The 12959-nt window shown below is 37.4% G+C and overlaps 1 protein-coding gene across 6 annotated transcripts in view; it reads right to left on the minus strand.

The window, feature by feature from the left end:
• Positions 1-581: 581 nt before the first annotated feature.
• The window catches only part of PRKCE (protein kinase C epsilon), a 498124-nt gene continuing 485746 nt past the window's right edge, over positions 582-12959 (minus strand). For all 6 annotated transcript variants that reach the window (XM_050951833.1, XM_050951832.1, XM_050951835.1 and 3 more), the window contains one exon: positions 582-2664. In XM_050951833.1, coding sequence (XP_050807790.1) covers positions 2518-2664 — 147 coding nt within the window. In that variant the 3' untranslated portion in view covers positions 582-2517. The remainder of the gene's footprint in view (positions 2665-12959) is intronic.

Consider the following 12959-nt stretch of genomic DNA (forward strand, 5'->3'; position numbering starts at 1 on the left):
ACACAGAAGATCTATTTATTTGTATTGAAGAAACATCTGCCCATGCAAAAGTTTTACCTCCTTGACTTCGCACTTAGCATCCTTACAAAACAAATGCAGGTGCCAAGGCCTCTTGTAATAAAAATGTGTGTTCATGATTTTCACACTAAAAACAGGATTGATCTAAACCGTTTGCTCACAAAAGCTTTGTGGAATGTATTTACCCCTCAAAAGCAAATGCTAATAATTTTGTATAAAGGCCTCTAATTTTACAAACAGTAGTGCACTATGTAATCATTTTTCTTCATTCTATTCACCTATGTAAAAGAACACTTAGCACTGTGATCAGTTCTTGCCTGGATGACTAAAGCTACAGGTGGTGAAAACTACACAGAGCCAGTAGTGACACATGAAAATGTATGGGCAATGTTACAAGTTTCCTTGGAAAAAAAAATGAGATGATGTAATCATTAAAATGTTTCTGTGCTTGTACTCAACTCCAGAAGCTAGTCTTTTCCCAGTACATAAATTTAATGAAGATAAATTAAATTAATCTAAAGATTCGATCCATTATTACACCTGTAGGCCAGACAACACATGAATTGATATAGCATAATATTTAATATTTTGAAATCATCATAAGAATATATATAATAATTACACCTGAGTTTTTAAAAAAACAAACTGGAACTGAATGTTGTCATCAGTTACAAAGGCTATGAGCAGCCAGACGCATAATTGACACAAACTAACTCATTTGCTTGAGACCAAGATTTCTCTCTTAAAGCCAATGACTCGCACTTTGTCCACCACAATTTGTAACATTCCTTTCTCTTTCCTAGCTCTATCATAGCAGAGAGTTGAAGAGAACTATAAAAGAGCTTTAGTATAGCTTAATATATGTCTACATCTTTTATAACAAAAAAAAAACCTCATCTCTCTGACAGTAATTTGAACCAATACACATACAGAGTATTGCACATGGACATTATTATAATTATTCTTTCATAGACTAAAGTTTTTATAATATGCCTGAACATGCAGCAGTTGATACCTCTATATTCAATGAATTCCACAGGCCTTGCAGCAAACACTATATACAAAATCTCACCTGTACAAAAGGCAAAAAAGCTTCTTAAGTGCCACTTTGCCAGTAACAAGTATATATATTTTCTGTGCAGCTGGAAATCCATGTGCAACAATTAAAATGGATTCCATTAACTGCTCACTCAGTCCAGTAAAATATATAATAAAATTACCTCAGCGATACATGTACACAAAAAACACAGGGTACTTCTGGAAATATAAGTACATAACACTGTTAGCATATCTACAGGAGGTAACTTCACATTAGTAATATTGTCCACATGAGTTACCACTTCAATTAATACACAAGAAAATCAATTTACATCTTTCCATAATGTCAGTTTTTGAATGTTTGATCTTCAGTCTTTCAGCACACTTTCACATAATCCATGTTAAGCTTTGTTTTCTGTTTTTCTAATAGCACAGATTTCATATTAGATTTTAAACATTAAAAACAGTAGTACTATGGTTTTGTAAAAGTGTGCAAAAGTAACACACTGCTGTGAAAAATAAATACACATAATTAAGCAGGATTGTTATCATTCAAATTGAATACAAAGGATTATTATTTTTTAGAAACATGTAATTTAAAACACCTCCATGCCTGACAATGTTTGCTTTGGGTACAAACTTTTACTGAGAAAGAAAAGTAATGTTTACCCAATTACCTGTCAAATTTGTAGTAAACCTATGTAGCTTTGTTAAAGCTATTATAGGCTTTTGGAGAACTGATCGATTCTTATACTTTAGCCCTTTAATACCTGTCTATAAAGTATCTGATTTCCTATTTTAAGCAACTTCTTACATTATCTTAATGATTCTTTTTATTCCTAACTACTAATCATGAAAAATTAGCAAGGCCTGTTTTTGGTGGATAGTTTTACATTACGCTTGCACCCCAGTACGTTAAAGCATATGTATGTGATCAGTAATTGCACATCTAAGAAAGTAGACTTTTTCAATTACCACAGAACTGTATAACTGTTTTCTTCACATCTGAGTACAAACGTCGTTGTAACCACCAGTGCAGAAGAAATGGCTCTTGCTCTCTTAATTAAAGATGTATGGCAATTATGTACTGTTGTAGGATGAGAAATAAAATCTGCTAAATCTCTCTTTTAAAATAGTATGGCTTTTTTGTTTCATGAAAAGATGCAAATGGTGTCCTTTCTGGGAGACCTTAAGAGTAACAGAAAGGTTGCAAATTGCAAAAGCACGGCAGTGTGTTACATCTACAATTTCTGATACAAAATTGTTTTGCATTGTTTGTGAGACAGAAATTAAGAGTGCCTTCAGATCAGACAATTAAAGGAAAATAATAAATATATAGTTTAAATCGGGATACGGGCTCATGGTAAGAGAAGTAGTTCTTGATCTAGTGAGTCTCAGTAACTGGAGAATCTTCTTAGGACCATTTCTTGCAGCATCATTCATCTAGCAGCCCACTGCTGACTACGGCAGTAGCTCTTCTCCAAAATAAGAGAACCCTTTAAATTCTTCTTGATTGATTTGCTTTATAATTGTCTCATCCACTAGCGTTAATACTGGCTCTTCTCGTGTAAAGTCTTGATCAAAGTTATTTACATCCCTTTTGGTTTTCTGGGGAGAAAAGTATAAAAAGGTGAGTGAGTAATGAAATAACATACTAAACCCAATAAACATCAAAACTGCTTTTTTGGGGGGGCTGAAATAAGCAGAATTTTCTGAAATGATAAAGAAAAGCTATTTCACACAAAGAATAACAAACATATGGGATAAGCTACCAAGGGAGGCCACAGAAGCAAATATTATAGTGACTTCAAAGAGTCCCACTGGTTACTGGAGCGCGAAGGGGTCGTGATATGATGAGAAAGCAGGAAGCTGAGATTAAGAGTCATTATAAAAGAAATGGTATGGTAAGCAGTGTGGCCATTTCCTACTCTGACATTTTTCTATGGTTTTAATGGCATCACACTTGAGACAATTAAAGTGAATTGTCTTCCCCACAAGACAAAGGTCAGCCCTAACTGAGCTGGTTACGTTTGTGTTTAAAATGTAAATGTAGAGCTCATGACAGGTCCTAAACTCAACATCTTGGAGGCTCAGCACAGACAATTCACGTTTCCCCACGTTGCCCTGCTAATATGATCTGGATGAATCAGCTCTAGAGCTGAAATCCTGGCCCCATTGAAATCAGGGGTAAAGCTCCCATTGAGTTCAATAGAGACAGGATTTCACTCTAAGACCTCAGGGTCATTTAGTCCTTGGTCTTTTCTTGGCAATTGCTGTGATTTGGATATCTACCAAGGAGGAGCTGGACTAAGAACACCAACTCATTTCACATAGATCATTGAACAACCACATGACAGTGATTATGATCAGTCACTACCCACACAAAAGTGACTTGAAGATGTGATTGAGAGGTAAAAAGCTCCATCTCTCATTACCAGTTTCCTGAGCTCTGCCGTGTTCTTGCATTCCACATGAATGCAGTCATATTTCAGGTATGCACAGCGTCGTTGAAAGGAATGGGCATTTTTATTTGTTTTTTAGACCTTTCACGGCTGCCCATTCTTTTGCTGTGTTTCATGAAACATTTCAGAATAGTTACAGCTGAACCAAACAATATTCAATAAGGCAAAACTGCCATTTTAAAACTGGTTTACTATCAATTCTAAAATCAGACAGATATTTTTGAGATTAAGATACCAGAAATACAGTAGCAACCTAACTTACAATGTACTGTGTCAAATCATATTGTAAATATATTTACATACAGAAGTGTATATGTATTTCCTTTCAACACATATCTATAACTCTTGCTAATGCTAATGCAAGAATATGCCCATCAAAGCATTATTTAGCTGATCAACTCTACTGATGCATCAGAAAAATATTTTTCTTTATTTCACATAACTGACTTTTCTCAGATCTGTCAAATAGTCATAGTAACTAGTATAATCTATTTTGGCTGCATAGATTTTATATACCAATAATGTATCTGTAATAGCAAAATAACTCCCCTATTTAAAATGAAGAATATCTTTATGATTTGTGCACTAAAGGATCTTCTAAGTGATGGGCAGTGAATAACATGCATAAGTCCACCTACTTGTAATGAGATTTCTGAAGATACTATAACACCCTATGTACTGCCTTTAAAATGCTAAAGTGGAAAAAATGGATATATATTTTTTAACCTGGTACATAAGGATTTCATTCTATACAGTTTTAAAACAATGGGCTTTAAAGTCCTTAGTGAATTCTTACTCAGATGGGAAAATATTGGGGAAACTATCATTTGAATTTTTAAATGAATTTGCTTTTGACTGTGTTCACACCCCTCTTCTGTTTGCTCTCTGTAAATATCCTAGCAAATGAGTTCATTGTCAGACATGTTCACCAAAGCAGAAAATCGCAAGTGAATATTTTCGGAACTGACTTTCAAATTTGTAGTAAGGATTTTATGCACCAGAACCCTTATCCAATGTTCACACTTTGAGTACTGAATACTCAGAGCCAATAACCTGTGGACAAGTTGTAGAACAAGAATTTTTTAAAGAACTAACTTTCATTGAATATATTCGTGAGGAGTGTGGTTTGTTCGCTGGGAATTTGCAAACAAAAAGAGAGGCTAAAGTCGTCAAACAGGCATTCATCATAAATCATTTGCCCAGCAAACTGAGGGCCAACTTTTAAAAAGTATTTAGGGACCTAAAGATACAGATAGGTGTGAAACGGTATTTTCAAAAGCACCTATGCTCCTAACTCCCAGTGACTTTTAAAATGCCATGCGGTGCTTATTTGCATCTTCAGGAGCCTTTTAAAATCTGGCACTGAGTTTCTAATGTGGGCAAAATTTCCAATGAATTTAATAGGATTTTTGTCTAGGTAAAGACTGAAGAGCCTCAGAATTTTTCAATGTTTTAGATATGGAGGCAATTATCTACTTTTCAACATAGATATAACTATAGATATAATAGGACTAGCATAGAGCAACCTGCATTGCATACTCTAGCAGGCCTCTAACAATGCAATTACTCAAACCAGACAAAAATGAGTGGGACACAAACAAAACTGAATAGATTAAGTAATCCAAAGAAAAAAGCATAACCATTGCTTCTTTTAAGCAGAAATCCTCATTTGAGATTTGGCTTCTTAGGCCATTTCTTCTTGAAGCCCCTTGTATTTTGCGGGGCCTCATCCACTGTGAACAAACAAGTCTGAGTGCATTACTGCTTCTTCCTGGCTTTGCTGTTTTAACATTCTTGCATGCTGGGTGCCGCATAGGCCCATAGCATGCACAATTCTAAAGCTGCAGAACCAGAGCACAGAAGGAAGGCAGCAAGGGCTGCTGCTGTCACCCAGAAAGGATCCTGAAAGGTAGAAGGTAGAGAGATTCTAAGGCTTCATGTACACTATGAGCTAGGGGTTTGATTCCCAGCTTGCATACACATACTTGCACTAGATAAACAGTAGTGTAGCTGCAGTAGTGTAAGCAGTGGCAGCAGTGGCCTGGTTTACCCACCATGGTACATAATTGGCATAGCTAAGCCAGGCTGCCGCCACTGCTAATGCCTGTGCTACTGCAGGTACTCTGCTATTTATACTCGTATTAGCTTGATAAGAGCTCACACAAATTTGTGTCTGAAAGCTGGGAATCCCATCCTTGCCTGCAGCATAGATGTAACTGAAAAGTATATGAAGGGAATGGGATTCCAGTAGAGCCAACCCTAAGCATTCAGTCTTCATAAGTAAGGCTACAAAAAAATCTTGAGATGGGATTAAAAATCATAATCACATGACTCCAGGAGCTAAGGCTTTAAGAAAAACACCAAATATCACAGGATTCTGATAATGTAATGAGTTGGCAACAATGGGATTTTCTCAGGGGAACTACCAAGGCAGCAAAGCCAGTAGGGTACTGAAAGTCAGAGGAATTGACATGTGGCATGGAATGTGAGTCAGGCTTCTGTATGGAAGCCCAAGGGGAGCACAGCAGTCCATGAAAACTGACTTCCCATACAGCATATGTCACAAGGAAAGTCCACTTGGTTTCAGAAATTGCGTTTTTTCTGGGTTGTCTGGACAATGTGTGTGTCCAACCCAAGTGAACTGTACCAATGAATCAGAGACAGAGAGACAGAGCAACTACACAACAGTTTCTGACAGGAAGTGAAGGATACTGTGCCCTGATGAAACTGCAGGTGGGCAGAAAGTAGCCAATCATTTTGAATTAGACTGAGTGCCCAGCATTAATAAATTTATTCTTATGAAAAGTGCCTTGTGATCTTTAATGACCACAGGTGGTCAGGTCCTTGGCCATCTCCAGAAGCACAGTGCCTCTTCTACCTTGAAAAAAGATATTGATTCCAAAGGAAGAGTGCCACCTGCTTAATCACCATCATCCCTTTCTCGAGAGCTCACAGCCATTAGTGACCCTGTTTACCCTTTGGTAAGCTCAAAGTGGTGTGACTTCCTGAGCAGTTATATAACATTACAAATTAACAAACTAATGAACAAAACTGACTGTAACATAAGATGACATTTGCAAGAAGACCATTTTTAATTTCACTTAAAGTTACTAGTGCTGTTCAAAAGGCCACAGACAAAACAGAATTGTTAAAAGACTGTCTCATTCAAGGAACATTGTTGTTAGTCAGATGTCTCCAATGGTGTGTGTTGGTTTACACAAGGGAATCCTACTTCACATTTTAAAATGCTAATTTTTGTCTTGAGTCTCTATAGGCAGGTCATATAGTGGAAGGGGTCACAACGGGCTCTGTATGGAAAAAGACTTTGGAAAAAAATTTTTTGATTAAGCTGGGCTGCTGAAGGGCACACTTTAAGCATTGTCTGACCAAGTACATGAACATTTATTTTGGCTGTGATTCTGAAAGATCTTCCTACCACATGTTTTTTCTGACCATTTTAAGCACTATCTATATGCAGTTAGTAAGTGAGTAATGTGAACTTCAGTACACGTTAATGAGCATGCACTGAACATGGATTATTTGCACAGTGACTATTGCAATGGTTTTATTTTCACTTTCTGTACTGTACTGCCATTTAAGTCAATACTGAATTTTCTACTTCCATCCACAGAAACAAGTGTAGCAAACCAAAAGCAATGTAAACATGTAACAAACTTTCAAGTGACAGGGACAAAGATCAACTGTCAGCACGTACGTTGATGATCATAAACTGAGAGTCAATAAAATATGAAACTCTATGAACTAAAATTAAAACCCCATCTTATTTGAAGTTCTGGGGTGTGAGAATATAGCAAGATGGCTAAAATTCTTTGCATTCAGTCTTCTCCCCAAATCCATTTGAGACAAATCTGAACTGTGAATGCCCCATGTTTCCCTTTGAAATGAAAAGATACTGAAATAGCTAGGATTTGAACAAATGTACTATAAAAACATGCTGCATAAGTAAACACATATCGGCCTGTACACGACAAGAAAAGAATCAGCCTGATCCTATGATGTCAATGGCAAGATTGTCAAGATTTGCTATGGCAGCAAGCTCTGGCCCAATGTGTGTAGTAAGTGGAAGTAAGTGGCCAGAAACACTCACTGAAATGAACAAATGCAGAATATGCTTAAGAGGAAGAGAGACACTACCCCACAATCCTCTAAAGAAGGGAGATTCTGGTGTAGAGAAATATGCACTAAGCTTTTTCATACCCCCAGTAGACTAACATGTCACCATCATTGCTGACCACATGCAGACAGCTACTGTAAGTGTAGACATTCAGTGAAAACTTTATTATAATTTATGCCACCCTGGTGCAGATTTCTGTTAACAGCAATATTTGACTCCTCCCAAGTTTTCTCAGACCATAGTCCAATCATGAAGTTTGCAGCTCTTCTGAGGATATACAGCATGAAACCTTTTTAGTGCCGTATGTGGGTATGGCAGCAGCATGCCAAAATGAATATTGATATTTGCCCTGAATTTAGAGCTACTTCCTACACTCCTAGTGTGTAGCCACAGGAGCACATGGCATCAGTGCAAAAGGAATAAGTGGGGCAGGAATGTCTGCACCATTCAGTGTATATCATACTCTTGGGCAATTTAAAAGGATCCTATCCAGGTTCTTGGTATTAACAAGGATAAAATAACATGGAATGATTGGGTTAGATTTTTTGATGCAAAGGTTGGGTGTGGTTATACTGCCTTTGATGGGAATTGAGGGGTCTCAGCACTTTATATGACTGAGCTCTTGATAAGTTAAAAATGGACCAAATCCTGTAGCTTATTACGTCTTTTCCAGATAAGAATCTTATTAACATCACACAAAAGACACAATCCTTTAGCATACCAGACAGAGCCAATGTCCTTTCTATTCTCAGCCTCTTTCAATTAAGTACCAGAAAATATTGAACCATCAAGGAACATCTTCCTTAATGTCACTGCCCCATGTCTTGAAATGGAATGGAAAGTACCTGGATGATTTCAGTGAGAATTTTGCCTGAGTGAGAATTATAGTGGACTCCATGGTTTGACCCAGTAACTCTAAGAGAAGAGTAGTCAAGACCTACTGGGTCAGTGTTCTCAGTATTTTCTGAATAGCTTCTCACCAATAACATTTTCAGACGGTATTGTTCAAGAGTAATGGAAGCTACAGCAGTCGAACAGATCGCTGCAAAGCATAAGGTACTTGGCTAACCTCACGTATCAATGCCCTCTCATTCACCTTTCTTTTGTGTGACAGCAAAAACAGCAGCGCTGCCTGAGGATTGTTTTACACCAATCCAAACCTCTGTTCAACAATGCAAAGTAGTTTCTAAAAGGTTGGTAATAGCTGTAAAGACACAGTTATTTTCACACTTCACTCATTCTACATATACAGAAGATTCGGTATGAATATTGAGAAAAACAGGCTGAAAAACACAAGCTCAGCTTTCTGTTGAGTACTCATGTTTTTAAAAAGTATTTGCATGTATAAGAAATCCAATTTGTTATTATAAACCAAAATATTTGCTAAAATCTTTTTGGGAACTACAAAATATGAAATATATTGTCTTTGGCTAAACAGAATAGTTTTAGGAATTAAAAATTTTCAGTCTGTCAGTTGATCTTTTCATGTGGGAGGGCTGCAAGAATCAGGTATATACTTCTTAAACAATCATGATCACAATGACTTCAACTAAAGGTTATCACCAGGGAAGGGTTTTGAACCAAAAGTACCCAGTTTTTATGACTATGCTAACATCCTTTGCTTTTAATCAGAGAACCCTGTGTTCTGATACTAACTTGTTTTTTACATATAATATGAAAAAAAAACGTTTCAGATTTCACTGGGAACAAATGGAAAGTGAAAAAGAAACGGCTTTCATTAAAAGTTTTAATAGTATGAATCTCAAGTACTTAAGACATGCTGCATTATGCAATTCAAATATTAATTACCAATGCACAGATACCTCTCTTTAGCATCACACAACTTTACAGAATTTTGCATTTTAAGAAGGATAACATTGCCCTCTAGCAACCCGTAACCACTTCTGGAGTGGGAACATTATGCAACAGAAAGTGGAGGGAAATACCCTATCCAACTAAAGGGACATAAGAATGTACTAATTACTCATAAGAATGTACTGAAACGACTCAAACTGGAATATGGTTATGACACCAAGCTGAACAGCTCTAACTCTTGCATGCCATTGGACCCTTCATGATCGCTGTACGGTTAGTTAGACATCTCACTCATTAGATGCCACCCTCTAGAATCACTATTCCCTATCACCACGTTGTGGCATTGGTTTAGTACTAACTAAGGCTATGCCAGCACTGGAAAAAGGGTTTTGGTTTTTTCAGTGAGATAACACACATGAGAGTTATCATGTTTTAAAAATCATAATGGAGACAAGGTACCTGTAGTTTTTGCACTGAGGTAGCGAGGTGAGATCAACAGTATACCTACCAACTGTGGTTGATTTAGTTTAGTTTACCTCACATTAAACCTATACTGCCTTTCTCCACTGGGATTTTACAGAAGGAAAGTTAATGCACATTAGTTATCCCACAGTAAAGAAACATCTTTTTTCCGCGGGGAAGACAAATGGCATGTCTATACTTCAAATATAACCATGTTGGCATCCTTTCGTCTGCAAGAGATGGTGGGAATTGCAGCCTATGATGTAGATGGTTTGCAATGTCTCATGTGACTGAATAGTTCAATCTGAGATTTGTATGATCTTTGGCAGTTATTGCAAATGTATGTATCTTGGTTGGGAGCTGCTTGCTTCCCATGGGCTCTTCTCTCTTCAAGCTGCAGGAGCCAGCTCCTGTCATGGACTTTGATTTTCTGATGGAGACGATGGCGCTACTTGTTGCGATCACTTGCCAAGACTTCCCATTGGTCAGGATCAATTCCGAATTCCTTCATATCTCACTTGCATGTGTCTTTATAGCAAAGCCTGGGACATCCTGTTGTTCTTGTTCCCTCTGATAGCTCTCTGTATAGCATGTCCTTGAGTATATGCCTGTCTTCCAAACTACTCAGATGGCCCAACCAGAGCAGTTGTCTTTGCTTGAGCAGGGCTGTCACACTTGGTAAATTTGCCCTTTGAAGAACCTCTGCGTTGGTGACTTTATCTTGCCATTTGATCTTGAGTATGCGATGTAAACAGCATAGGTGGAAACTGTTTAACCTTTTCTCCTGATGAGCATGGCACATTAAAAAAATGGCAAAAGTAGTTGCCTTGCACAGATATTAGTTATGTAAAATTGACATTATTTTTTTAAGAACACCCTAACATTGAGATTTATATATTAGAATCACTAGGCAAATTATAGATTTTATAATAAAATGTGAATTACACAAGCTACCAAAAAGCATCTGACACCAGAACAACTTCATTTATTTTGTAAACAGAGAGCTTTGACATAAGAAAAATGCTGTGAACTTCAATACACTATCTCATCCTCACAGGCTGTGTCTATGGTATATTAGTCCCCTCGCCTATTCACATCTCCCACCACATTGTAAACAGGGCACTAGCATCTTTATCTAACCCTGCTCAGAGCAGATCTTGCCAGCAGAGTGGTAAGATCTCTGACTGCCATCCAAACCCTGTCTACACTGGAGCACCCATGTCTTGTAGCTTCTACTACTAATGCAGCTGCATCTGTAGTATTGCAATCAAGTCTATTTAAGGCCTACACTATACCTCATTCCAAAATAATCTGCAGTTAGCCTTCCCATATATTCCTGTGATTTCTAAACACAACACAAGTCTTAAGCACAACCATCTGAAAAACAACAACTGGATGTTGGGCCACTATTAATACAAGCGATTGTGTATTTAACTTGAAGGAAAAAATTGAACATTAAAGAGTTATTCTGCCTTCTGTGGATTAAACTACGACAAAGGCAAAAATAGTATCAAACGCCACCCTGAAGCAAATGCCGCTAGTAAACACTTCATCTCTCTTATCTGAAGCATTTCCATGACTACAACGCTAAGAGTGGACACTTTCTGTCTTCTACTCTGCCTGTAGTAGGGTCTTCACAACATACACACTTCTGAACATATAAGGTGTAACCACATATTAACAAATGCTTGTTTCTGTGCCCCTCTTCCAGCAACAGATGGTCCTAATGCAATGAAACCGCTGCAGTTTCATTGTGCAGGGAGGATGTGCAGAGGTGGTAGCACTGCTCTACACTAGGAGAATGATGATTACACATACCAATCGGCCATTCTTTTGGGGCTGCAATAGTGGCCATAGATCAGCAATGCAACCTACTGGCAGGTAGGGTTGCCAATAGGGCTATCAAGCAATTAAAAAAATGAATAGCACGATTAAAAAAGTAAATGTGATTAATTGCACTAACAATAATAGAAAACCATTTATTTAAATATTGTTGATGTCTACATTTTCAAATACATTTTCAATTAAAACACAGAATACAAAGTGCACAGTGCTCACTTTATATTTATTACAAATATTTGCACTGTAAAAACCAAAAGAAATAGTATTTTTCAATCCACCTAATACAAGTACTGTAGTGCAATCTCTTTGTCATGAAAGTTGAAATTACAAATGTAGAATAATGTACAAAAAATAACTGCACTCAAAAATAAAACAATGTAAAGCTTTAGAGCCTACAAGTCCACTCAGTCCTACTTCTTGTTCAGTCAATCACTCAGACAAACAAGTTTGTTTACAATTATGGGAGATAATGCTGCCCTTTTCTTGTTTATAATGTCACCTGAAAGTGAGAACAGGCACTTACATGGCACTGTTGCAGCCGGCTGTGACGGTGTACCCCATAAGGCTTAATGGGAATGTGCTTATGAATGTATATATGATATAACTGGAATGTGTTTTATGCTACATATGCTGTGTAACATATCTATGTAAAGGTTATGATATACTGAATACACTCCTATTTGTATGGATATCTCATTTTTGTACTTGAATTTAGGAATATTGGCAGTATACTTGCTAGATTTCTAAGTAGCTTTAGTAAAGCATTTGGTCAGCTTCTTAAGAAAGGAATGTGCAAATTAAGTGCCCAATCAAGAACCCCTTAAGCCAACAATGAACTCAAAGACACCAATCCATATCAGAGCTTTCCCAGGAATGTGGTTTGGCTGGTAAGAAACTCAGTCATGCATGGACATGTGACTTGCCCATATGACTCCAAAATAGGGTGACAAGACGGCACGTGTGAAAAATCGGGATGGGGTGGGGGTTATAGGAGCCTATATAAGAAAAAGACCCCAAAATCAGGACTCTCTCTATAAAATCAGGACATCTGATCACCCTACTCCAAAACTACATCTTGGAGCTGGACTTTGCATAGGAGGTAGGAGGGGGTCTCCACTCACAAGGGAAAGTCTATTTAAATCCCTGGGAGACCCCTCCATCTTATCTTCAGCTGGCTCAAAAGACAG

Source organism: Gopherus flavomarginatus, chromosome 4, assembly GCF_025201925.1.
Source record: "Gopherus flavomarginatus isolate rGopFla2 chromosome 4, rGopFla2.mat.asm, whole genome shotgun sequence".
In the NCBI taxonomy this organism is placed as follows: domain Eukaryota; kingdom Metazoa; phylum Chordata; order Testudines; family Testudinidae; genus Gopherus; species Gopherus flavomarginatus.